Raw genomic sequence first — 26,511 nt, 5'->3', positions numbered from 1 at the left:
AGGCCAATGGGAGGAGAGAATCCCCGCCGCCGCCCCGCCCCGTCCCCACGCCCCCACGCCGGGGCGGCAGGAAGTGGTAGGCTCTGCCCCCTTGGGGCGGTCTGCGCCTGCGCGGCCCCTCGCCCTCTTGTCTGCGCCTGCGCGGCTTCTCCGCGGGCTTCTACGCCAGATCAGTCCCATGGCAGCTGCGAGGGGCGACGGCCAGGCCGGCTTCGTGCTGGGCCTCGACCTGGGCACCTCGTCCGTGAAGGCGGTGCTGCTGGAGGCCGGACCTCATGGCGGGCCCCTGGTGCCCACGGCCAGCGCCAGCCGAGCCACGCGAGCCGATGTGTCCGCGAGCAGGGAGGCCGGGCCGCGGGTGAGCGGCCGCCCCTCCCCCTCTGGTCTGGGGGGGGGGGGGGGGCCCCCCCCCCCCCCCCCCCCCCCGCCTCTGCTCCTGGGCGGGGCGGGGCGTGGGTGGGGGCGGGGCCTAAGCATCTGCCCTCTCTGGTCTCCCCTTGGGGCCCTGGGGGCGGGGCGTGGGTGGGGGCGGGGCCTAGGCACCTGTCCTCTCTGGCCTCCGTTAGGGTCTCCTCTCTCTGGGCCTCCTCGGATTCCAGTTCCTGCCCAGCTCCAAGTCTGAGTCTGATGGGGCTCCTTGGCTTGTGGCTGACCCACAGGTGGTGTTGGAGTTCATAGGGTGATGTTTGAACCCTTGCAGAAGGCTCGGTGTCCTCTGGGGAAGACCCCTGGGGATGGCAGGGAGGGTAGGGCAGGTGTTGGGCACAGCCAGGGCAAAGGCCCAGAGGCGCGGTGGCGGAGGAGTGTCATTCCCCAGCCATCCTGACCCTACCCCCAGAGGCCGGCCTCCTGTCCCCCAGCTTTGTTTGCTTCTTCTGCAGTTTCTGCTCCGACTTTGGGCTCCAATGGGGGAGCCCATCTCTGTGGCAGCCCCTGCTGCTGCTCTGCCCGGGACCCAGGTCCTGGGGGGAAGGTGAGTTTTTCTTTGCCGTGTTCTCCCAGGTGCATGCCTGCTACTGCACCCGGCAGGACCCTCCTCTGGGGGCTCGCAGCCTATCAAGGGAGTGAGTCAGAGGCACAAAGGGCCTGGGATCCATGTGTCTGTAAACGCAGAACACAAAACATGGAGCTGCAAGTGAAACCTGGGCTGAGAGTGAGCCCGTGGGGTGAGCCTCTGCCCAGCCGAGCGCCCAGAGAAGCCCTTTGGGAGGGTGTTGCCAGAGAGCACTGGAGCCTTGGATGCCCACGACAGGGAGGCTCAGAAGGTGACAAGGGACCGAGCACAGTGTGCCCGGCGCTGTGCCGAGGACAAGTAGATGCCCCAGCGGAGCTCCCAGTCTGATGACCCAGACCTTGGCTGGTAACTGCTTGGCGAGGGTCAGTGACTGGCCGGTGTGCCCCCGTCCCCAGCCCTGTCCTGGGGCCTGGTGGAGGTTGTTGTCGAAAGAGTCAAGGTGGGGGATGGGCCAGAGAAGGCAGGTGCATGGTGGCCGATGAAGCAGATGCCCCTGGTCCAGCTGCAGACGGCCAGCCGTGCCAGCAGGTGGATGGTTTGAGATGCCAGCAGGATCTGGCACTCACGAGAGATGGGAGGAGGGTTTGAGGTGGGTGCGATGAAGCCTCCCTGGTCTTCACAGGCCCTGCCCCTTTGGTCTGCCTGACAACCAGCCACGAAAGCTCTGGGGGCTTCCTGGTCACCAAGTTCCGCTCGGGGCTTCTCGCTTAGAAACTTGGAAGCATGGTTGTGGGCATGTGATTGATATAAACTAAGGCACAAAGTTCCAAGCGCAGTCATTACTAATGCTAGGGGTCTCGACTCTTCAGTCAGCCAGAGACCCTGAGGTGGGGCTTCCTGGCCTTGGTGTGGTTTGGGGAGCAGAGGAGAGCAGAAAACAGGACTTGTCACTGGTCGAAAATGAGGCACCTGGCCGGACATCTGGGATGCAGGCCTAGCAGCAAGCTCGAGGTGCCCACCTGTGTGGCCTGGCACTGCCAGACGTTGGTGAAGGAGCCTGGATCCCCCCCGCTGGCTTCCCTTCGTTATGCGTGGGCAGCGAGTTGTGCACAGACCACCATGTGCTTATGTGAGATGGCTCATGGGGCGGCTGGACCTGCTGTCACAGAGAATCTGAGTCAGAAATCCCATTGCTGTCCTGGACTGAGCAGGGAAAGGGATCTTTACAGATGAGGAGACGGAGGATCAGAGAGGACCATCCGGCCAGTGAGGGAGCCCCATGCCCCAGGGGCCTGTGACCCTTTTTGGAGTCAGGCGAGCTCGACATCCACTGCGTGTGGTGTCAGGCTTGATTTTCTTTGAGGAGGTGCTTTCTCAGGGCCAGGCCATGCTGGAGGCAGAGTCCCTGCTCACGAGAAGCTCATGTTTCCTGGGAGAGACCCTGAAGAATTGGAGCCCCCCAGCCCAGAGGCACCAGACAGGAGATGGGAGGGAAGCTATGTAAGCCAGAGGCTAAGAAAGGAGAGGCAGTTCGGCTTCCTCCATGCGGGTGTTGCCAAGCCAGCCCAAGGAGGGCTGCGGAGATGGGCGACCTCGATTTCAACATTTCACCCCATTCTGGAGGAGAAGCTGCCCTGGGTTCACAGCGGAGGGGCTGGCCAGAGGGGAGGTTTCTGGTGGAGTGACCCCACCGTCTGTGCTTGGCTCTGGGTTTTTAGCATCCTTCCTGTCCACAACCAGCCAGTCCAGACCCAAAAGCCCAAGAAGCTTTGACTTCCAACAGCGACCTCATCAGCTCCCAGGGGCTACTGAATCTACCCCCAGTCCGGCCTCTCCCCAAGTGAATAAACAAAGCATTTAGTAGGCACTTAGTGTATGCACAGTTTCTACAAAAAACCTCTCCTAATCCCTACTCAGCTGCGTTCCCCCCAGGTTGCCGTCCCTGTGCCCTGTATGCTCTGGGGGGACGTGGACATTGGTGTGTGCCTGGCAGATACGGACCTTTGTTTCTGACTTTGCCCCAGCCCTTGGCGTAAGACCAGGGACACCCTCTTAGAGGTAGCCCCATGACGGCGCAGAGGTTGGAGGAGGGGAGAGACCGCCTCAGGGCTGCTTGGTTCTTGGCATGTGCAGTTCTTGTTTTCTGGGACCCGAGACCCTTCTGCCCACACTCACACATCTGGCCCCAGAGTGGGAACAGCCTGAGAGGCAGAGAAGCTGGGCCTTCTTCCCCCCTGGACCCTCTGTTCAGGAGGTGCCATCCTGCTGGAGGGGGAGTGAGAGAGGGTGTGTGTGTGCCCATGTGTTCATACGTGTACTTGCGTGTGTCCATGCTCATGTATGTCTGTGCTCATGTGTGCCCACGTCTGCCTGCGTGTGTCCGCGCTTGTGTATGTACACGTGCATGCCCATGTGTGCCATGCTCGATCCAGGCACCGCTGCTCCGTTGGGCACCTCATGTGGGGCCTCAGCGTGACTCATGGCTTGGTCCCGTTATCCCCAGGGCCGGGAACAGGACGTGCGCAGAATTGTGCAAGCCTTGAGCGAATGTCTCAGGGCTCTTCCGGCGTGGCAGCTGCAGAGGGTCCGCAGCATTGGGGTGTCAGGACAGATGCACGGGGTCATGTTTTGGAAGAGCCACCGAGGTGATTGCTGTTGCCCTGGGGCAGGGGAGATGGGGATCAGGGCCTGGTCTTGAGGACAGGGCTGCCTCAGATCCCGGTAATTGCCTCAGTTTCCATTTCTGTCAGGTCTTAGTCACTCCTTCCAGGGACATGAGGTCTGATGTGGCGACTGAGTCACGAAGCAGGCCAGGTCACTGGGGACCTTGGTGGTCCTTGCTTCAAGACCCCTGGGCCTGGCCAGCTGTGCAAACCTTTCTGCAAGCAGGGCCCCTCCCCTCCTGGGTCTCGTGGGGCCTTTGGGCCTGGTTCCAGCTCCAGGCTGACTCTCAGGCCTTCCTTTCTGGCTGTGTTCCCTCCTAGGCCTGATGGCAGCCCCTCCTCTGCCCCCTCGGGCCTCCTTCCTCTAGTTGTTGCCTCTGATGGGTTAATCTCCCTCACCCTCTGTAGTTTCAAGCCACAAACATTTATTATGTACCTGCTGTGTACTGGTGTTCCCTTTGAGCCTCACAGCAATGCTCTTACGAACCCCATTTGACAGTTGATGAAACAGAGACTGAGAGCAAGGAAGAGATTAGCCCAGGTCCCCCCCCCTCCCCATGGGCCCTATCTGGTGTCTCTGGCCACCATACCCTGCAGCAGCCTCATCCTCAGCCAGGCAGCTCTGAGGGCAGCATTCTGGGGGGAGGGGGCAGGGTGGGGGCTGTGCTTGGCCCTGTGAGGGTCCCACCAGGCCTTGAACGTCTGGGACATGGCTCATTTCAGCTTGCTCTTGGACGGAGAGCGGCCCCCACGGCGTCTTTGAGCCGCAGCAGGTCAGCCATCTCATTACCTGGCAGGATGGCCGCTGCACCAACAGCTTCCTGGCATCCCTCCCACGGCCCGAGTCCCACCTGAGTGTGGCCACGGGATTCGGCTCCGCCACCATCTACTGGCTTTTGCGCAACAGGTGGGTCCCAGAACGGAGCATCCTCTTCCCTGGGCACTCTTCCCTGGCCTGGCAGGTCTGCCTTGTGCCCAGGCGTTTGTTTTTGGAAGGCTTTTACTACTTTTCTTTCTTTTTTTTTGACTGCTTTTCATTCATTTCATCTCCATATTCACCCTGGGGAGGTATCCTTGCCGTGGTCTCATGGGTAGGGAGGCAGGGCCCATCCTCCACTGCCATGGCCTTGCCCTGGTTTCCCAGGCTCCTCTCCCCAGGCATTGGCTGTGGCAGCAGCATCTGGTGACTGACCCCTTAGGGAAGGCCAGCGATCGGGGGATGCTAGCTCCCATTCAGAATCCTGGGTGGCAAGCCACGTGGTTTTGGTTTTTGCCAACAGCCCCGATTTCCTGAAGCCATATAGTGCGGCGGGCACCATCCAGGACTATGTGGTGGCCATGCTGTGTGGCCTCCAGAGACCCCTCATGTCCGACCACAATGCCGCCAGCTGGGGCTACTTCAATTCCGAAAGCCAAAGCTGGAATTCCCACATGTGAGTCTCTGCCAGCACTTGGAGTCAGCTCCCAAGGGTGTGGATGGCAAGCCAGGGCGAGGCTGTAGCTGACCTTCCACCCTGAGTACTTGGCCGGCTGGCCTCTGTTCTCGTGGCAGGCTTCGGGTCTCTAGTGCCCTTGGCGCCATCTTGCCTTTGTTCTTGCTGGTCTCCCGTGACAGGTCCCTGGCCCACTAGTCCTGGAGACCTCCAGCTCCTCCCTGCAATTGGTCCTGGCAGTAGCTCTCCTTGAGGCTGGTGGGGGCCACCCTGTGGGGGAGGTGCAGGCACAGTTTCTTCTGGGTTGGGGTCTCCATCCCCTAAGCCAGTTGTGCTGCAGAAGGGGTGGTGACCCGGGCAGTGGCGGGGATGCCACCTTGTTTTGCAGTTTGGAAGAATCTGGCTTTCCTACCTACCTGCTCCCAGATGTGGCTGAGGCCGGTACCATAGCAGGGCAGACCACCCACCAGTGGTTTGGCATTCCCCAGGGGACCAAAGTCGGCATAGCCTTGGGGGACCTTCAGTGTTCTGTGTACTCCTGTATGTCACGGAGCACGGATGCAGGTGAGAGCAGGCGGTGGCTTGGGGACCCTGGCAGTGCTGGCTGTTGATGCCATCTGGTTTTTTGGCAGCACATACACCATCGAGTGATGTTTGTCCGTCAGCTAGATCAGACCAGACCAGACCAGATCAGACCAGACCAGACCATCCTCATTCATTCAGAATCAGGCAATTCTAAAATAGTCGATAAAATCCCAAGGGTCCCGGGCCTGCTCTGTATTAGACAGTGCTGGCAGGAGGAGGGGGTGATTCTGGTTCTGCGCCCTCCTGGGCCAGCCTACTTGTGGGTGTTGGAAGTGGGCTCTCAGCCTCAGGTGTGAGCTGCTGCTTGCAGGCTGGATTTCTCCCAGCCTCCTGGAGAAAGCTGACCCTGCCCATGCCCATAGTCGTGCCCCTGCCAGCAACCCTGCCTCCACTGGCACAGACCATATGACTTATCCCAGCAAGGTGAGAGGTCAGCCCCCCAGCTCTGCCTTCGTCGCTCAGGGCCATGGTTCAGGCCTAATGTCTTCTTCTCTGGGTGCTCAGTTCTCAACATCAGCACTTCTGTCCAGCTGGCAGCCTCCATGCCTCCAGGGTTCAAGCCTGCAGAATGCCCAGATCCTTCAGCACCAGTGGCTTACTTTCCCTTCTTCAACCGGACCTACCTGGGAGTGGCTGCGTCCCTCAATGGCGGCAACGTGTTGGCCACGTTTGTCACCATGCTGGCTCAGTGGATGGCAGATCTAGGTAAATCAGCCTCCAGAAGTAGATGAGCATCAATTGAGCGCCTTCCATGTGCCAGGCCCTGGGCTTGGGCTAAGGCTACGAGGAAGGCAAAAGACAGTCCTTACCCTCAGGGAGCCCCTGTACAGACAGGACAGATAGGAGAGAGCAGTGAAGGAAGGCTTTACTCACAAGGTCTGGGAAAGGCTTCCTGTGAGCTGAGGCTCAGCGGAAGCCAAGGAGGCCCAGAGACAGATGGAGAGGAGAAAGTATTCTAGGTAGAAGGCACAGCAGGTACAAATACTCAGAGTCTGAAGATGGAGGGTCTCATGCAGGGAACTGCCAGGAGTCTAGTCCCTAGCCCCCAGAGTACACAGGGGGAAGGGTGGTGACGTCTCTTTATAGCTGTGCAAAGTTCACTCATTTGACATTTGCCAAACGCTGCTAATCACCCTGTGTACAGAGAATACCATGGCAGGTGCTGGTAGGGATATAATATTTAGGGCAGTGTGACACAGATTCCGAAAGACAGGGAAACTGAGAGGCCGAGTGTGGTCCTGCCAGAGGGAAGCCTGGGCCTCACTCTCTGCTGGGCTTTGGAGGATGGATGGTGACTCGGCAGCTGGCACAGGTGGAGGTGGCCATCTGCGCCGTGTTCAGAGAAGAGGCAGCCTGAGTGTACAGGGGTGGGACCCTCAACTTGAAGGGGCCTCGAATGTCAGGAAGAGCATTTGGGACAGCCCTCAGAGGCAGGTGTTGAGAAGGTGGTTTAAGATGGCAACGGGAAGGGTCAAGTAAAGCAAGCAGAAAGGGGAGGCTGTGATGAGGAGGGGAAGGGGACGTGCGGGTGTCTTGAGGGGTGAGACCCAGGTAGCGAGGAATCAAGTGCAGCAGCAGAGTTGGGGGAAGGATGGAGGCCTGGAGTTGTGGGATGCCTGGGGGAGGGCTAGGAGAAGACAGATGGACCCTTGGGAGCTGGGGGAAGAAGCATCAGGAGGTCAGGCAGGAAGGCCTCTGGCCTTGGTGATCACGAGGATGCAGCAGGAAGGCCTCCATTGCTCTGGGGTGCACCCTTAGGGGGCTTTGCTGGGCAGGGGAAGGGGCTTCAAGGTGCCCAGCACCCAGCATAGAGCCTGGCACACAGTAGGTTTTTAGTTCGTGTCTAAAAATGCATTCCTGGGTTTGGGGCTGGAGTGTGGGACTGGAGCAGAGTGAATCCACTTGGTTCATGCAGGTGTCAGACCCTATGAGCCTGGCACCATTTCTCACCACTGAGCTAAGGAGCCTCTGGGTGGTAGGGGACCAGGAAATCTGTGCTCTCTCTCTGCAATAGGGAAAACACTCAAGGGCTGACTGGATGCATCTACATTTGCCTTTTTTTTTTTTGGTAGGCTTGGATGTTCTGGAGACACTTATTTATTCACAGATGATCCAGATGGCCCTGGCCCAGACAGACACCCAGCTCACCATCAACCCAACTCTTTTGGGAGAGAGACACCTTCCAGAAGAGCTGGCATCCGTGAGCAGCATCTCTCCCTCTGATCTGTCTCTTGGGCACGTGACCAGAGCTTTATGCCGTGGCATCGTTCAGAACATCCATGCCATGCTCCCATCTGAGCGGCTGAAAGAATGGGGTATAGAAAGGGTGATTGGCAGTGGCAGCGCCCTGTCCAAGAATGAGGTGCTGAGGCAGGAAGTGGAGAAGGCCTTCCCCCTCCCCGTCTCCTATGGCCAGGACGTGGATGCCGCGGCTGGTGCTGCCCTGGTGATGCTACAGGAAAGTGCCAGAGGGAGCAGCTGAAGGGCACCATAGGCCTTTTCCTAATCATTCCTGATGGTATCTTGATTTCTTCACTTGATTATATGCTCTGTCCATCCGTCCATAGGGGTGGACTGATCTCCCGCAGTCCCCTGAGGAACCCCAGACCCTCTCGAAGTAGTGGGGAAAAGGAGGATCCCAAGTCTGCCTCAGAGTACAATCTACAAGGGGCCAGAGCCACCCTTTAAGAAAGAAAAGCTGAGCACAATCACTACCCTGTTGCTCTGACCACCCCTTCTTGGGAGCACCCTTGTAATGATTCCCTAGTGGGCAAGGACAGGGTGAATGCCATCCTTAGAAGCTAACATATCATTCTGTAGTAGCCAGAAAAGTGTGTTGGTACCAAGAATTAGGACCTGGCTTCCTTCACAATCTCAAGCTTAAATGACTGTCTTGGAAAATTTCCGTCCCAAAGACACAGCTGACTGGTCTACTACCATCAGCAGGGTGGCATAGATATACCAGGTGACTTTCCAGGAACTCGAATGGGTTTGAGCCAGTTTATCACAGATGATTGCCTAGTTTCCTTCAGCTCATAAACATGCTGACGGGAAGCTGGCCAGGGTTCAGGAGGGAATCTGTGGCCCTACGTTGTTCTCCAAACCCAAACCCAGTCGGCTAGCTAAGCTGCTGAGGTATAGCAGGCCTAACTCTCAGGCTGCAGGACCAAGCTTTTAGAAGGCCATCCAGGATGACAGGCCATGAAAGAGCCATGAATACAAGCAATCATTTGGTATCATGTTGACAGCAGCACCCTTGTTGGCTCTGGAGTTCTCAGTGGGTGCTGCTGGCTGGCCACAGCCATAACACTGTCATTCCTGGGGTTCTTTGTGCTATTAGGTATCGGGGGTGGGGGGCAGTCACCAGTCATTGATCCCCAGGCTCCTCCTTTATCTGGCTCTGTGGAGTCCAGGGATGGCCCTTTTGTGGGGTGGTGATTCTTCTGTAGCCAGACACCTGTTGCTTTCTTTTGCAGAATGACGATAAAATCAACCATAAAGATTTGGATCCCCAAATATTTTTAATCTTCAACTAATTAATTGGGAAGCCACAAGAAAGGCTTTCTAAAGCACTACTCAGTCCCTGCCTGAAGTGGATGTTCGTCTTGGACACCCGCTTCCGAGGGCACGCTGGTCAGCTGGAGGGTGGCCAAAATACCATGAGGCTGGAAGTCAGTGGGTGAGGAAGAGCTGAAGCAAGTTGGGCCATTGGGCCTGAAGAAGATATTTAGAGAGGATGTGATTGCTGTCTGCAGATACACGAAGCACTGCCGCGTGAAAACAGAATTGGCCTTGCCTTGCCTGGCTCCAGGCAGGGGAGCGCTGGGGTGGACGGGTGGAGGCTGCAGCTTTGATGCCCAGAGAACGTGCTTGTGCTTGCCCTTCCAGAGTCACCCGGCTGGCTGCCCTCCCCTGCATCTTGTTGCTAATTGAACTTAATTGTGATGGTCAGGACCAATATTTTCAATGTCAAGTGCATGCGATCTTAAGTATGAATACAATAATCATGTTGTTCATCCGCCCCGATCGCAGGGCCTGACACATAGTAAATGCTTATTGATTGTTTCATGAACGGCTTTTGATAAAATGGCTTTGATTCCTATGGAATAATTTTCATGATGTTTTGTATTGATTAAAGGGCAAGCAAGGCTCCAGAACTCATGAAGCATGTGCGTGTCTTTTCATTTAGAGGCCCAATGCGCCTTCTTCCTTGATCGGTCATGGGTCCTCCAGTAAGGGGGCTTCATGTGCCAATTCTGGATAGAACACCTGATCGTAGGTCATAAGGAGACGGTCATCCTGAGCTCCAGTCCCATAGCACCAGCAGCGCACTTGCCCTCTCCACTTGGCTCTTCACGGACCAGCCTGCCCTTCCCCCTTATGCGTAGACCTGACCCACCCACTCACTTGCTCCTGGACCTCCAGCATCTCCCTGTCACCTCTAGGATCAAATGGAGCTTCTCGGTTTGGCATTTAAGCCCTTTACAACCCCCTGTAGCCTATTTTTCCAGACTAGTTACTTATTACTCCCTTTCAAGCACTCTACCTTCCAGACAAAGTGGTTCACTCGCTCTTGTCCTTAGAGGCCATTCTATTTCCTGTCTTTGTGCCTCCTGGATTCTGCCTTTGAGAATCCTTCACTTCCTCCGAAGCTCAGCTCAAATGCCATCCATGGGAAGCTTGTCTTGACTCCCCCCTCCCCTCAAAGACTACCTTGTATTGACTTTCTGTTTATCTTGTGTCTTCTAATGGAGGTATGTTTTGTTAGCCCTCAGCGGCAGGGATGGTCTCATATCTGTCTTCGTATTGGCAGGGCTGGCATGCAATAAGGTCTTGATAAATGCTTGCTAATTGGTAGGAGTGGAAATGCCCCCCAGGTGTTGGAGAACTCGCTCGGGAGAGAGGTTGGGGCTGGAAATCCATATTTGGTCGAGAAGTTATAATAGCTGCTCTGTGTGCATCCACTCATTTAATCCAACAACATGGGAGGAGAATATTCATCCCCCTTTAACTGTGGGGAAACTAAGGCCTCAAAGGCCAAGGAATTTGCCTGGATTTACACAGAGAGTGAAAGTTGGGGCCAGGATCCGAGTCTATCAATAGTATAGAAAAACAGAGCTGTACTGACTTGTCATTCTCTGAGGGCTGGAGAAGGAAGTCTAATCCCTCTCCCCAAGCAGGGGACATCTATCCAAACTGTCTAAGAGATGTCTCCCTGGAGGAGGTGGACCTGCCAAGAGGGAGGAGAGAGGTGGGATTCCAGGGACATTGTAGGTGAGGGCACATGTAGGTAAAGGGGGCAGCGAGGTGGCACAGTGGATAGAACACTGGGCTGGGGATCAGGACAATTCATCTTCCCGAGTTGAGAATCGAACCTCAGACACTTCTAGCTGTGTGATCCTGGGAAAGTCACTTCACCTTGTTTGCCTCAGTTTCTCATCTGTAAAACAAGCTGGAGAAGGAAATGGCAAACCATTCCAGTATCTTTGCCAAGAAAACCCCAAATGAGGTCCAAAAGATTTGGACATAGCTGAAATGACTCAGTTACATGGTGATGAAAAGGACCCAAAAGGAGACTAGACTCAGAACTTTGGGGGTGGGGAGGAAAATGACAAGAAGACTCCAAAGGACAGTTCAGGTTCCTAGTCTGGACATCTGTGAGAGCCAGAAAGCGCTGTGGAGTGAGTTGGTAGACATGTTCAGGACAGAAGCAGAAAGGATTGAGGCTGGAGGGAGAAGAGCCTGGCCCAGGAGGAAACAAGGAAGGGCCAGCCTTAATCACTGGGGGGGAGGGCAAGGAGCAGCAGTCTGGCCTGCTAGGAATGCTGTAGGTGGGGATTCCTCCCTTGGACAGAGTGGGGGCTGGGGTGGCCAGACTGCACAGCCTCAGAAGAAGGCCCTTTGCAGCCCCCTGAGCCTTTGGGGCCAGTCCTGTAGAGGGAGGCAGGAAGTCTTCACCTGAGCCCTAGTTCTGGGCAGGCAGCTACCCCTGAAATGATTCCTTGGATGTCTCCTGGGACTCATCAGAAGCCCAGCACCAGGAATCCTGCCATGCTGGGAAGGCAGGTTTGAGAACAGGCTTGGTCTTGGCATGTGGCCTGCCCAGCCTTGGGGTGGAGAAGCCCAGTGCCAAGCAGGAGGGTTGGCCATGATGAGCTTTTGGCCTCTGCTGTCTCGTCAGAGGGGAGCCTCCCTCCTGCTTCTGACTGCTAGTGGCCTGGCTGGGCCAGGCTTGAAGCCTGTCTTGATCCCCTCCACCCTTCTCACCCTGCTGGACTTTAAGCCCTGGGGTGAAGGGCCCTACCCATCCAACCCCCTTCCCTTACCCTCCTGCAAAGTGGCACCTCTGAGATGCTCAGCAATTATGTCCTTGACAATGTCCATGTCTTTGACAATGACTGTGTCCTGGCCGGGCCTGCCTGGCAGAGCCAAGCCTTCCTGATGTCATGTTGTTTACAGATGCTTGTGCTGTGGAGGAGAATTAGCTGCTGCTGTGGCTGATTGCCTCTTAATGAATCCCCACAGGCAGACATGCTCTTCCTCTTCTAAGCATTATGAAGAGTCCTCTGGTTTCTAGGTGATTGGACCAAAGTCGAGAGAGTTGGTTGAAACTCCTTGGAATTCCACAAATAGCTTCAGCCTAGAGAAATCTTTGCAGATCGATTAAAACAATCTATGCTCCCTAAAACATTGCCCCAGCCCCAACCCTTGCCCGCAGTCTTGTTCTACAGACACTAGAGCCCTGCCCACCCCCACCCCCTGCCCTTTTCTGACTACCAGGCTCAGAAGCCTCTTGCCATTGGCCATGCCCATGCCAGCAGTGGGACTGGGGGGGCGGGGCACACAGAGAAAATCTGCAGGTGGACACTTGTCTGACCTGTCTGTTTGCAAAGAAGACTTTGGCCAGGCCATTACTAAAAGCCCCCTGCCCTGGGACTCAGATTCCCAGGAATCGAGCAGGGTTAGAGGGACGGCTCCAGAAGAAAGCATTTTGCACTGTCTGAGGTCTGTAGATCTCTACAGAAACAGATAAGGGCTAGTGGACTCTGGGGTCATGACAAGAAGACCCTGGGAGGGGCATTGTCAAGGCACAAAAGCATGAGGGTTAGAGGTTGCCTTTGCCCGAGGCCCAGAGAGATGAAGCAGCTTTGAAAATGTCACCTCTGTCCCAAAGCCCATTGGAGTAGGACTCTCCCCTGTCAAACGTTTCAGATTATTTGAACCCCAATAATATCTAAAGCCTCCAAACTGCTTTCGCTCTATGCTAAAAATCCCCTTTTCCTGCCTCAGCAACTTCAAAGACCAGGAGTATCTTTATGTCTGTGGTGACAGAAAGTCTGCAGCGGGAGCTGTGGGCTAGAGACATTTGCATCTCTAAGTGACCCTACATTGTCAATTACCTTGTGCCTAAGAACCAGCTTTCTTTGATCACAAACTGCAGCTCTGAATTGTTACTTAAACCTGTCTCTCTTGTTCAAGTCCATGATCATGTACAAGTTAGCTTCAAGGGAATAAATCTATACGAATTTTATGTCACCTAGTCTGTTTGCCTCCTCTAACCAAACTCTCAGGTTGACACCCCTTATTGGTGGAGATGAGTCTCCTGGGGGAGGGGGCGAAGAGCTGAGCTCTGAGGCTCTCTGACTTCTGACCTGGGCTCTTCCCACTGGACAAACCACTGCTTGCCACCCTCTGGAGGGATCAGATTGGGAGGTCTTTCCCATGCTGTTTTCCACAGTCCCTCTCATCCATCCCCACACCCTGACTCAGGCTGCCATCACCTCTCACCAGGGCTATTTCCAGGGCTTCAGAATCGAGCTCCCTACCTCAGTCCCTCCCTGCTCCAATCTAACCTCAGTGATTTTCCTAAAGTTACACATAGACCAGGTTACACACACCTCTCCTCATAATAAACTCCAGTATCTTCCGCTTGTCTCTAGGATCAATCAGATCCACAGTTGTTGATTAAGGTCTCCCATGTGCCAGGCACTGTGCTTGGGTGCTGGGGGTCCAAGGACAAAGAATGAAATATTCCAAAGCTCCTACTAGGAACTTACATTCCAATGGGTCAGACAAATACATATAAAAACAGAGGACAGCGTCAGGAGAATGTGATTAAATCAAATATGTGCAAAGTTGTTCAATACAAAGTCACGTGGGAGGGAGGGCACCCGCAGTCAGGGGCATCAGCATGGTGGGGGGTGATCAAGGAAGGCTTCACAGAACAAGGCTTTAGAGTTAGGTCATTTCTAATCCTAACCTAAATGTGCACCTGAGCTGCATTTTAAAGGAGGGGAGGGAGAGGAAGGGCATGGCGGGCACGGTGGGTGTGCCCAGGACAAAGGTGCGCACACACAGGAGATATTCTGTGTGAGGAACAGCAAGGCTGCTTTGCCATCCAACGAGGGTGGAAAGACAGTGGCACCTGGGGGTGAGTGAAGAGGTTTTTTGTAAATGATGATTATTGTAGGGAACCATATGTTTCTAGGGGTGACCGCCGCGGCCCCAAAATACCTACACGCCGGGTCCTGCCGAAAAAATTCGACTCAAGCCTTCTCAGCCAAGGGAAAAGAGAAAGTTTAAGGATTCACCATAATGGGCTGTCTTAAGAAATCCCCCCACCCTGTGACGCCTGTTTTCACAAGCGGGCCAGATTGAACCTACTGAATTAGATTGAATCTGAGCACCTTCATGGAGGCAAGATGGAGATTATATACACAAAGATTGTAGGAGGGATTGAGGGGTGGTCTGGGGTGACTAGAGGAAGGGTTTAGGGAGGGTCTTGAGGGGAAGTCTAAGAAGGACCAGGTGAGGTCAGAGTCCAGGAACCAAGAGAATAGAATTAAGGGCAGGAAGTTCCTGAAGGAATATCAAAGGTTGGGAAGTAACTGAAGGCATGCATATCTAAAGTAACAATAGAGGGAGAGATCTGGGCCCAATGACAATGTGAGGCTTGTGGCCCTAGGGGAAGGCCAGATCCAGCCGGAAGACTCAGGGACAGCTCAAGGGGGCTCCCAGAGACCGCACTCCAGACTCAAGGGGATTCCCAGAGACTGTGCCCTCATCATGAGGACTGAAAGCTAACCAGAAGAGTTTCTTCTAGATCAGAGAAGGCAGAGGGCACAGATTGAGGAGGGACTTGACCAGGTGTGAGCAGAATCACTTGGGCAGCTGTGAGAAGCCGACTGGAGGCAGGGGACCACTGGCTGTTGTGGGGATGAAGGTGGTAGCTACAGGAGCTGACGGTGATGAGGGCACAGTCTCCGGCAACCCCCTTGAATCTGGAATACAGTCTCTGGGAGCCCCCTTGAACTGTCCTTGAATCATCCAACTAGATCTGGCCTTCCCCTAGTGCCCTAAGCCTTACATTATCATTAGGCCCAAATCTCTACCTAGCCTTACCCTTTATTGTCCAGCTATTTCCTGTGGAAAATATTATACTATTTTATATCATTTTTGTAATTTCAATAAGACTCAGGGCCTGAACTACTTAACCAGAAGAAAAGCCTGATCCTAACAGTCTCTTTGTTCTCTTGTATCAACAAATCCAGATGGAGCATTTCTTGCTCTGTCCATGGCCATTAAGGGTGAAAACCTTGACCCCAGACACTATCTTGAATTATGTGACTTTTCCTTATCTTAATATTTTATGGGCATGTACTATGTTGTGGAATGTTAATGGCCAATTAAACACAGAGATCCTGGGGTTGCAAATCCAATTGACACTTTGACAACTATCTAATTTGTTGTATTTACAATCTATTCCATTAAGGAAAATCCTCTTCTTGTATCATGGTTAAACATACATGGGGGTCATAAAAATGAGGTCATACAGGCTTGCTAGCTCTGCTAAAATAATGTATATAAGTTTTCTCATTGCTTTGGTCAGGCAGCCAGAGTTTATACTCTGACTCCTTGTACGTACAAGTAAGCTAGCTCCACTATGCTTTAAGGGGAAAATAATAAACAACATGGATTTTTCTACCACCTAGCTCTGTTGTTTCCTTCAACCAAATTTTCAGGTTTAACATTCCCACCCTTGATACTATCAATATCCATGCCTTCAGATACTTCCCACTCTTAATTCCATTCTCTTGGTTGCTGGAGTCTGACCTCATCTTGTCCTCCTTAGACTCCTCCTCAAGACCCTCCCAAAAGCCCTCCTCTAGTCACCCCAGACCACCCCTCAATCCCTCCTACAGTCTTAGTGTATATAATCTCCATCTTGCCTCCATGAAGGGGCTCAGATTCAATCTAGTTCAGCTCAGATTGAATCTGGCCCGCTTATGAAAACACCCGTCACAAAGGGTGAGATTTCTTAAGACAACCCATTATGGTGAATCCCTAATAAACTTTGTCTTTTCCCTTGGCTGAGAAGGCTTGAGTCTTCTTTCGGCAGGACCCAGTGTGTAGGTATTTTGGGGTCTCGAGCACCCCTAGAAACCTATGGTTCACTAACAATCATCATTTTGATTTAACCTCTTCAAGGGAAGGGTTTGGATGCCCGAGATGTTCTGGAGTATCTGGGCACTGAGGGAGAGGGAGGAGCTAAGGACCCCGAAGTTTCCAAAGGTGGCAGGGCCTTTGACAGAAAGAAATGAGTTTGAAAGAAGGGAGGGTTTGGGGAAAACAAGGGGAGTTTAAGCTGTCTCTGGGACATCCAGTTTGGGGCAGGACTGAAGCTGGGGGAGACCCTGGGGATGGAGAACAGACTTCTCTGTTTGGCTTGGAGAGCCCCGGCGCCAAGCCACTTTCCAGCTTTATTGGCTGTTACTCCCTGTCCCACATGGGACACCCCATCTCTGGACTCTCTACAGGCTGTCCCCTGTGCCTGGAATCCACAGCCTCCTTACCGACACCTCAGAGAGTCCTGTCCCCCTTCACGATGGAGCCTGGGCTGCCGGTTCTGCATGAAGCTGCTCTTGGTTCCCTCACCAGCTTGGGCTTCTTCACTGTCAGATATGAATTGAACTTCCGTTTTCACAGAAAATATGTAATATATGTAATCCCTGTATTTGTTGCTGAATGCTGGAAAATAGGTTAGAGGAGGAATGTTGATTTACACTTCCCTCCCAGGGATGCAGGGCCTGCTTATCCACAAGTCTAAGGGTGAACATCTCCTTCCTTTGAACACTTTGAATGAAAATCTGAGAATTGTCTCTTGTGTCTACAACCTATTGGGACTTTTCTTATGTTAATGATAAAGGAAGCTTCAATTCCTTTTAAAAAGTTCAGGACTTGTCAAAATAGAAAGGAAATGAGAATGGGGGAGGGGACTCAAAATGGGAAATCTCGAGGCTTGGCGAGACCGTGAGCCAACGGGACCAGGGGAGGGAAATGCCATATTGTGCATCTGCCTTAAGTAGGTGTGCCTGTGTAACTTAGGTTACCTGCTCCAGCAAGAACATGGACAAATGCCTTCCTGGGTTTATTAGTTCTGTGTTACTTCTTCCAAGCACGTTTCTCACATCAACGGAGCCTATACTTACCTATAGGTCTTTATCTGTGTGACCTTGCTATGTATAAGCCACGTCCTAGACTCATTGTCTGTGCCCCTAAAACCCAGAACCACGGGCGGCAAACAACAGGCGCTTCATAAATGCTTGTTGGATTGTCTTCTCAGATAGGAAGATTGTTACCCATTCCTCACCAGTGCTCGTTGTGTCTAGTGTTTCTAAGCCGGCTGTCAGGCTGCAGAGGGGGAGGGGGCGGTTTATCTCTCAGATGAGAAACCCACCATGGCCATTGTGTTCACTGGCCTCTACTTGGGGCACATAACCTTCTGTGACCTAGTGCGGCAGACCCCACTGCAGATGGCTGACTGGCAGCATAACCTCCTCAGCCTCAATTTCCTTGTCTGTGAAAGGGGCAGTACCTGCTCCCAGGGCGCTGGAGATGATCCAGGGAGATCCAGTGCGGAAAGAGCTTTAGAGACTTTTAAAGCCAAGGCATGTCAGTACCTGCCCCTCAACCAAGGAATGAATGGCTGACTGGAGCTAGGGCATCCTGGACTGCTCCAGCTTTTACTAGCCCCCCCTTCCTTATTTTCTCTTTGTCTCTGTCTCTGTCTCTCTGTCTCTGTCTGTCACTCTATCTGTCTCTCTCTCCTCTCCTCTTCTCTCTCTCTCTCTCCCTCTCCTCTCTTTTTCTCCCCCTCTTCTCTCTCTTTCTCCCTCCCTTGCCGTCCTCCTTTCTTTTCTCTCCTCCTCCTCTTCTCTCTCTTTCCTTCTCTCTCTCTCCCTCTCCCTCTCCTTCCCCCTCTCCCCCTCCCCCCTTTCCCTCCCCCTTCCCTTCCTCTCCCTTTCCTCCCCCTTCTCCTCTCTCTCCCGTCTTCTCTCTTTCTCCCTCTCTCTCCTTTCTCTCTCCCTCTCCCCACCTCTCTCTCTCTCTCTCTGTCTTTCTATCTCTGTCTCTGTCTCTCTCCTTCCCTCTCCCCCCCCCCCCCCGTATTGTTGGGCTGGCTGCCTGAATCTTCCTTCCTTAATCTCACTTTACAGGTACATTGGCTCTGCAGCGCCAGGATGTCTGGCCTCATATGGAAAAGGGACAGCTTGGAGAAGCCAAGGACAAGGGTTCTGTTCTCTTTCCTTCTTTGAAAATGAGGCATCTGCCCTTTCTGGACATGACCCTCAGGGACACCTACAGTTAGAGGTTGTGATCTGGAGGAGGATCCAGCAAAAGAGACAGAGGAATAGCAGTCAGAGAGGGAGGAGTACCAGGAGGGAGAGAGGGTGTCCTGAAAACCCAGGGAGAAGTGAGGATCAGGGGGAGAGAGTGACCATCAGGGTCCAAGGCTGCAGAGAGGTCGAGGAGAATGAAGACTAAGAAAAGGCCATTTCATCTGGGTAGGGAACTTCTGGTGAGAAAATTTGCCTTGCTCCCAGCTCAAACCCCACAGCCATCATTCTGGGGAGCAACCACTGGGGAGAAGGACCCCCCTTCTGCATCTCACCAACTGCCAGCTCACTGCCCTGGAAGGGCGGGCAGGCCAACATATCTGTAGCACTTGGGCACTCTGAGAAAGAGGAAGGAGGCAGGGGATATGCCTGCTACTCTCAGACCCTGAACAAAAGAGCCCAGTGTCCTCCCAGACCTCCAGCCCTGCTGCTAGCTTGGCCTCTGATGTCATCATTCAGGGCAACAGCCCTTGTGGAGATTATGTGACCTGGGCATTGCCTTGGTAGGCACTGGGCACTGCAGCCATCAAAGCTTCGGAAGACCCAGAAAAGCAGTATCTGCCACCCATGTCCTCTGCCCTGTCAGGGGGCGCATGGTCAGAAACAGATGAGGTTTCATCAGGGAAAATGATAGAAGAGGCCTGACCATTGGCCTCACTGCTGCCCCCTAAAGGCTACTAGACTACCTTTCCCCCTGAGCTCCAGCTGAAACCTTCCCTGTGCTGGCTCCCTTTAGAATATAAGCTCCTTGAGAGCAGGGACTGCCTGGCTTGTCTGTTTGTGTCCTAGTGCTGAGCACACAGTAAGTGCTTGATCAATGTGTTTTCGTTCGTTCGTTCGTTTGTTTTTTCATTCATTCAAATGCTTTACAACTTACAGTCTTATAGGATTGCCAAGAGCCCTGAGAGGTGTAAGTGACTTGCCCAGGGTCCTACAGCCAGAATGTACCACAGGCTACAATTAGGAAAGCACAGTCCCAGGGCAAAGTCCCAGACTGGGTGAGTCCATTAACTGGATGGGGGTGGGGGGAGTTGAAAGAGGAGGGGTAAAAATGGGGCCTTTGGGCTTCCCATCAGTCTTGGGAGAGTGGAAAGCCTGGCCAGAGACAGGGCAGGCTGTCTCAAGCAGAAGGTGGTCCATGGGGCCACTGGACTGGGCAGTTCAAAGATCTCTGAGGGAGCCAGCATGGCAGAGTGGACTGTAAGGGTCTGAGGAGCAAGGGAGACAGGAGGGATCAGAGCCCCCCTCCCATTTTGTAAGAGTTAAGCAGTGAAATGAGTGAGAAATCTAGGATGGCAGCTGTGGGGGATGGCAGGGTCAGTTTGTAGGAGCTGGTATAAAAGAAGAAAGATCCAGGAGAAGGGGAGAGAGGGACAAAGACAGACAGAAACAGAGAGACAGAGAGAGAAGGAGGGAGGGAGAGAGAGGAGAAAGGGAGAGACAGAAGGAGGGAGAAGAAAGGAGAGAGGGAGACAGATAGATGAGAGAGACAGATGAAAGAGATGGAGAGAGGGGAAAGAGAGAGAAAAGAAGGGAGGGAGACAGGGAGGAGAGAGACGGAGATGAAAGGAGGGAGAAAGAAAGAAGGGGAGAGAGAAAGAGAGGAGAGAGAGACAGAGGAAAGAGAGAGAAAGAAAGGGAGAGAGGAGAGGGAGAGAGAGAAAGAGAGGAGAGAGAGACAGAGGAAAGAGAGAGAAAGAGAGAGAGAGAGGAGAGGGAGAGACAGAGAGACAGAAAGAGGAGAGAGACAAAGGAGGAAGACAGAGACAGAGGAGGGAGGGAGAGAGAAATAACTTCTTGGGGAGAGGGGCAGGGTGGGAATGAAAGGCACTGTGAGAAGAGCCTGGTGGAGGAGTAGATGGGGAAGATGCAGAAGGTTGGGAGAGTAGGGAGATGTAGGGAGGGAGAGGGGGAGAGTAGGCAGATGAGGGTCTGTGTTCCCAGTAGCCTAGGTTTTCTCTGGAAAACAGATGAGGTCATCGGCTGCTGATGGGGATGGAAGGCAGGTGGGGATTTTTTAGAGGCTGAGGTTTGGAACATCACTGGTGGAGGAGGGAGGCACAGGCAATCCAGGATGAGTAAAGGGATGGCTGTAGAGCAGTGCAGCCCCCTGAAGGCTAGACCATGAGCATTTGTATGGTTTCATGCCTGGCTCCTAATAGGTGTTTAATAAATACTTTTGGAGTGAATTGATGGATCGATTTTGTGCCTTGGGCCGCCTGCAGTCGAAGGAGATGAGGTCTCAGACTTCAGGGGCATATCCTGGATCCTGGTGCCAAGAGGAGGGGTGGGGGCAGCAGCAGCTGGAGTCCGGGCCTCTCCCACCTGGAGACTGGCCCCTTCGCATTGGCATAGTTTCCATTACTTTCTCAAGTCTAGAGGTGAAGCCCAGAAAGCAATCATTTGTAACTGCTGCTGGTTTGCAACGTGTTAATACTCAGACTGAAAACTCCCTCCTGAGCTGGTATGACCTGGCTCCAGCCTTTCCCAGGCCCAGAGACATATGTGGGCTCCATAGCCCTGTGGGTGCACGCGTGTGCATATGTGTATGTGTGCTCGTGTGTTCCTGTGTCTCCAAATGCCAGTAGGAATGTCGGTGGTAAATTTGGGCCTCTCTTGTCCACTGTCACGGAGGAGTTGGAGAGGCCTGGACATTTGAGGGTGCTGTGGCCCCAAACCATCTGGATCTGCCCGTTCTCCCTAGCAGTGAGCTCCTCCCCCCCCCCCCTGGGGAAATGGGCCCAGGCTGGCCTCCCTTCCTGCCCCTCCCAGCTCTGCTTTGGACTTTTTCCATTTTGATGCTGTGCCCCTAGGCCAGTATCTCTTCCTCTACCTTCTGTCATTAATTAATTTATCAGCTGATTCACTGTTGGAAGAAAGCTAAAAGCAAACACATGCCTTCAACCACTGTCCTCCTACATTAGAGGGTCAGCTCCTTGAGGGCAGGGGCTGGCTTTTTGCTGGTATGTGTTCCCTCAGCATGGTGCCTGGCACATGGGGTTAGGGTGAGACCCAGAGTTAGAGGCAGCACTGAGCTGCCTACTCAGGGGTCCAAGGTGTGGCTGAGGAAGGTCTCTCAGCCCTGCCAGTGATGCTCCCTGGCCTCCCCATCTCTCCTCTGATCTCCTTGGGTGATTAAAAGCTGATGGAGTACAGTGTGTGTGTGTGTGTGTGTGTGTGTGTGTGTGTGTGTGTGTGTGTGAGCATCTGCCGCAAGTGGGAGTTTGGGGCACTTCTCGCTCGGGTTTTTATTAATATGTCATAATGGCTTCCTTCGGTTTGATTAATAAATATAATGGTTTCTTGGGCCGTTTCCATTATCTCCTCAGGACCTTGGCAGATGGGGAGGGCCAGCAAGACAAAGCTCTTTTACAGGTTGGAAGTATAATCTCTAGCTGGTGAAGGAGGGAGGAATCGGAGGCCATGAGTGCTTGTTCCTAACTCGCTGGGGGCCTTTGGGCACCCTAGGCCTCCTCTGGAAGATGAAGGGTTGCCCAGCCCAGCCAGCCCCACCCTTGCAGCCAAGCCCACAGCCCCCTCTGCTGTCCCTTCCCATGTCTTTTCAGTTCAGGAACTGCTGGGCTTCAAGCCTTTCTTCCAGCTTCCTGACTTCATCCCAGGATACTACCAGGGACAGTCCCTACGGCTGGGAGGTCAGCAGCAGTCAGGCTTCCTGGTAAAGGTTGGCAAACGGAGCCCAACTGGCATCCCCGGCTCTTCATACCACCACTCTCCTTTGGCACATAGTCTCCCCCCTCAGGCTGGCAGCTCCTTGAGGGCAGGCCTGTCTTCTGCCTTTCCTCATGTCCCCAGCGCTTAGCCCAGGGCCCCCTCACCTAGGGGCAGGCTCCTGGTAATCGGTGCTGTTTGAGTGATTGGCTGGGGTTGCTTCCTCTGCTGAGTTCAGGCTCAGAGCCTCAGATGGGTGTGATGGACCTAAATGCTTTGCGGCCCTGAAAGCTTTCCGGGAGGGGCCCCAGCTAAATGAAGCTACTGAAAAGGGCGAAAATGATGGGAAAGAGCTTTGGGGCCTCATGGGACTGAGAGCAGCCGCAGCTGCTAGAGCCGCAGCTGTGCTTCGTCCATCCCCCAGCATCCCGCTGCCCCCCTCCTTAGGGCAGTACTTAAACCCTGGCTCCGTTGGCTGCAGCCCCAACTCAGCCCGGGAGGCGAGGGGGGCTCTGGCCTGCGCCAGCCGGCCACAGAGGGCCCTAGTCCCTGGGAAATGTCTGTACTCCGGCAGGTGGCCGCCAAGGTGAGTCCGGCCCTATCTTGTCATCCCGAGTGATGGACAGGGATTTGGGGTTTCAGAGGGCTGTGCTCTGTGCCCGCCGGGAGGCCCTCGGGGCTCATCTCTTCAGAAGGCGTGGTGTTTGCTGGTCCTAAAAGGGTAGGAGGAGAGGAGCGGAGTGAAGTCCGCCCTCCGAAGTGCGCAGTCTTGCTTTAGACAAAGCCCCAGGAAAGCAGCCCCCAAAGGAGATGGGGGCGAGGACAGGGCTTGGAGGGTGGTGCCCCCATCTGAGGACTGTGGCCCCTGCTCAGCTCCCCTGATCTTGGGCCGGCCCCCCTTCCTCCCCAGCTGCCTTCATGCTCCTGTGCCCCACCCCTGGGAACATCCTGAGACAGCACCTTCAGAAGCACCCCCTCCCACCAGGGATGCTCTGGGCTGGGGGCCAGGGCTCCTCGGACTGCACGATGCATCCAGGGCCCCTCTGCTGTGCCTTGAACCAGAAACACTGTGGCCCTTTGAAAGAGAAGTCTAAGCCCTAGGGGGCCCAGGGTGACCATGGTAGTGGCAGGTGGTACTCATCTGGAGACCAGCTCCAGTTCTACCCTCGTCCAGGCAGCCTGGCCCGGCCTCAAGGACCTCAGCTGTGCCAATCTTGGGTGCCCACAGATACCCTGGCTTGAGAAGCCACCCCATTGTTCATGGAAATGGGGGAGAAGAGGAGGGGGAGGAGGGGTGCTCCAGAACAGCAGCCCCTTCGTGGAAATAGTGATTGTGGGGAGGTGGGATGTCTGGCATGGGAGACCCAGTTCGAGACCAGAGGGCAGCCAGCAGGTAGGGGCAAAGGCACTGGGTTAGAGTCAGAAGATTTGGGTTTAAATCCCAGCCCTGTGTAAGTTCTGCTGGGCAGCCTCCCTGGGGTCTGGGTCTCAGTTTCCCCTTCTGTAAGATGAAGGTGTCAGATCAGACGATATCTTAAGTCCCTCCCAGTGCTAAAATTTTATGGGCAACGTTCTAGCTGTCCCCTTCTCCCCATGGCTGGGACACTGGACCTTCCCTCCCCCAGCCTGGCTTCTGCTGTGACTCCAGGATCTCCACCCCCCACTAGGCCCCGGTCAGGCTGTTTCTAGGCCCATTAGTGCTCAGGGAGAGAGACTCTGGTCCACTGTCCCTGACTGGGGCAGGATCCTGGCCTGGAGGGTGGTTGCCCACTGCTTTAGAGAGTAGCCAAGCATCTCCCACATGTTTAAAGCCCTTCCATGACCACAGGGAGGCTTAGTCCTCACTTCCTGGCTCTCCAGGTGTCCTGTGGAATGGCACTTTGGGGGTGCAGGGAGAGAGCCCTGGGCCCTGGCAGGCCATGGACCCCATTGCCAGCCTCCCCCCCTCCCCCACATTAACTAGCTTGACACTTTGTCTTTATTTAGGTGGGACGTCAGGGCTCCTGGGGAAAGCTGGAGTTGGTGGTGCAGGGCCCATGACAGGGAGGCTTTTCTAGGGTCAGGTGCCTATGAGTGTGTGGGTCCCTCCACCTCCTTGGCCCTCAGTCTCTCTCTCTGTAAAATGAGGGCATTGGGTCAGATGACCTCTAACGTCCCTTCCAGCTCTTGACTTGGGTCCTACCATGATATTTCTGTGTTTGGGTTGGTTTGGGTCTGACCCATGATTTCACCGATGTAGGGAACTCCCAGGGAGGCCTCACCAAAGCTTGTCTGAACCCCTTGCGTGGCACTCTGAGATTTGGCTTGGCAAGACAAGGTGGCAAGTGGGGGTGGGGACTGGACCCTGCACCACCCTAAGAGGCTGCATCTCAGCACTGGGGCTTTCTTTGTTTCCAGGACACCACACCTGAGGATGAGGGATTTTTGTCCCTAGATTGGCTGACTTGAGGACAAGATCTAAAGGCAGTTTTGGAGGGTGCTGCTGCCCTCTCCTCCCTGACTCTTTACTTCCTGCCAATAGCTCAGACCTCAGAGACTTGTTCCCTACATGAACCCTGACAAGTCTCTGCTTGCATACCTTCAGAGACAGGGACTTCATTGTCTCGTAAAGCAATCTATTTTACATCATTCACTTCTTCAAATACCAAAAATGTCTCTTTAATTCAAAGTTTTGAGTCCTTTAATTTTGTTAATGAAAACATTTCTAAGGCAGAACTCATCCATTTAAACCCTGAACTGCTCTCCAGGATAGGAGTCAGTATTAGCTGGATTGACAGAGCTCTCTGTGGCTAAGACTTCGCACTCCAGACACCTTCTCAGGGACACTCTCTTCATGGCTCCCTCAAATCCACCAGGTCTTCCAGGGTTCAGCCTCTGGTGAATCTGCCAGGGTCCTTGGATTCTCTGGAGCCAGGAAGGAGACGTGATGGCTCTGTGCCCTCCTATTTGCAGACTCCCAGATACCGACTCTGGCCTCAAAGACGGTCCCAGGGATGGACTTGGCCTGGCTAGGTTTGGTCATTGCTAGGCCATTGGCCTGCGGTTGAAGAGGGTTTATGGCTGGAACAGCTCATATAAACATCCTGCCAAGAGATGAAAAGTGCATGTGGTCATGATGTCCGAGTAAGAAGGTGGGGGCCCAGCTGGGCTCTGACCACACCATTAGTGCCTGTGGCCAGCCTCACTTGATTTCAAGGCCACATTTTAGCCAGGACTGGGGCAGTTTCTGGAGAGCGCCCAGAGAGGGCAGCCAGAGTGGGTAAAGGCCTGCTCTTCGTGCTCTGGAGCCTCAGAGAAAGGTTTTTGTGCCTCAGGGGAGGCAGTGGGTGGAAAAAAACCCAAACCCCAAACCCACCCCCCAAGATGCCATCGAAGGCCTTGCCTCCTCCCAGCCTCTGGGATGTGGGTGTCACACAGGTTGGCCCCTTCCAGCTCTGAGAGTGAGTGATGCTTTCTTTGAGGGGCAGAGCTTCCAGCCTGAGTCCAAAGGGCTAGTTATGGGCAGAGCTGGAAGAGCAGCCCTGGCTTCCTTATTCCTAGCCAGGGCTCTGGTCACTTGGCCCCACTGCCTCTTTGCCTGGCATCCCTATTTTCTTCCTAAGCCACAGCTTGTGTTTAGTTTGAATGGAAGATCTCCTTTCAACTGGCAGCCAGTACCAACCGATGAATAAAGGTATTATCTGAGTGTGTCTGAGAACTGGGTTCCCCATGCAGGACATTCGTTTCCCACCTCCACACCTTTGTGTATGGCTGGCCCCCAGGTTTGGAGCACTTTTCTCTGCCTCCAGGACCTCCAAGCTTCCCTCAAGACTTAGCAGCCTCGTACAGCCTGTGCAGCCTCCTCCAAGAGGCTTTTCCCTATCTCCCTTTCCCTTTCCACCCCACCCCACCCCACTCCCACTCAAATTACTGGTCTTTGCTGCCTTTTTTTTTTTAAACAAATTATATGGATGGCTTCTTCTCTGTAGGACATAAATTGCTTAAAGGCAGAAGTGGTTTCATTTCTTTGCATTCCTACAACCAGCATAGTGACTTTCATACAGTAGGTGCTTCGTGAATGCTTATGGAATGAATGAATGAATGTACAGAAAAGCCCCATGGGTTAGGGTTAATTATAGTTCATAGGGTACTAGCTCTGGGGCTGGAAGATACCTGAGAAGGCTTGGAGTCCCCCCATCCCCGATTTGTTTTTCTGCTCAACAGAAAAGCATTTCTACCATTTGTCTCCATCATTGCTACAATGCATGAGCCCCCATCAGTGTTTCCCCACAATGATTGTTAGTTGATTTTCATGTAGTAAGTCAGACATAATTTGTTTTCAGAGGGAAGTATTTAGGTGTATTGTTGAGGACTAGGGGTGCTGGAACCCTAAAATAGCAACTCGTGGGTCTCGCCCGAATGAATTTGACCCAAGCCTTCTTTAAGCCAAAAACAAAGTTTATTAAAACACTGATAGAAGGTACATATGATTCTAAAAATCCACCATGCTGGCGACATTCTTAAGGAATCTAAGCACCTTGATGGAGGCA

At 53.8% G+C, this 26,511-nt stretch overlaps 1 protein-coding gene across 1 annotated transcript; it reads left to right on the top strand.

The window, feature by feature from the left end:
- Positions 1-135: 135 nt before the first annotated feature.
- Positions 136-9,797, top strand: SHPK (sedoheptulokinase). Its single transcript, XM_036757401.1, has 8 exons — positions 136-358; positions 3,459-3,600; positions 4,342-4,525; positions 4,899-5,051; positions 5,440-5,615; positions 6,141-6,341; positions 7,709-8,154; positions 9,113-9,797. Exons 1-7 carry the CDS (start codon positions 179-181, stop codon positions 8,116-8,118), a joined length of 1,446 nt encoding a protein of 481 aa, XP_036613296.1. The 5' UTR covers positions 136-178; the 3' UTR covers positions 8,119-8,154; positions 9,113-9,797.
- Positions 9,798-26,511: the final 16,714 nt, after the last annotated feature.

The sequence above is a fragment of the Trichosurus vulpecula genome, chromosome 4 (assembly GCF_011100635.1).
Source record: "Trichosurus vulpecula isolate mTriVul1 chromosome 4, mTriVul1.pri, whole genome shotgun sequence".
In the NCBI taxonomy this organism is placed as follows: Eukaryota; Metazoa; Chordata; class Mammalia; order Diprotodontia; family Phalangeridae; genus Trichosurus; species Trichosurus vulpecula.
The sequence above is the reverse complement of the archived record's forward strand: the minus strand, read 5'-3'. Positions and strand labels throughout refer to the sequence as shown.

Excerpts from the sequence above, each read along its gene's own strand:
- SHPK (XM_036757401.1), top strand. The coding sequence starts at position 179 with ATGGCAGCTGCGAGGGGCGACGGCCAGGCCGGCTTCGTGCTGGGCCTC. Across the intron at positions 359-3,458 it reads GCAGGGAGGCCGGGCCGCGG|GGCCGGGAACAGGACGTGCG; the intron begins GTGAGCGGCCGC and ends CGTTATCCCCAG. Across the intron at positions 6,342-7,708 it reads TCAGTGGATGGCAGATCTAG|GCTTGGATGTTCTGGAGACA; the intron begins GTAAATCAGCCT and ends TTTTTTTGGTAG.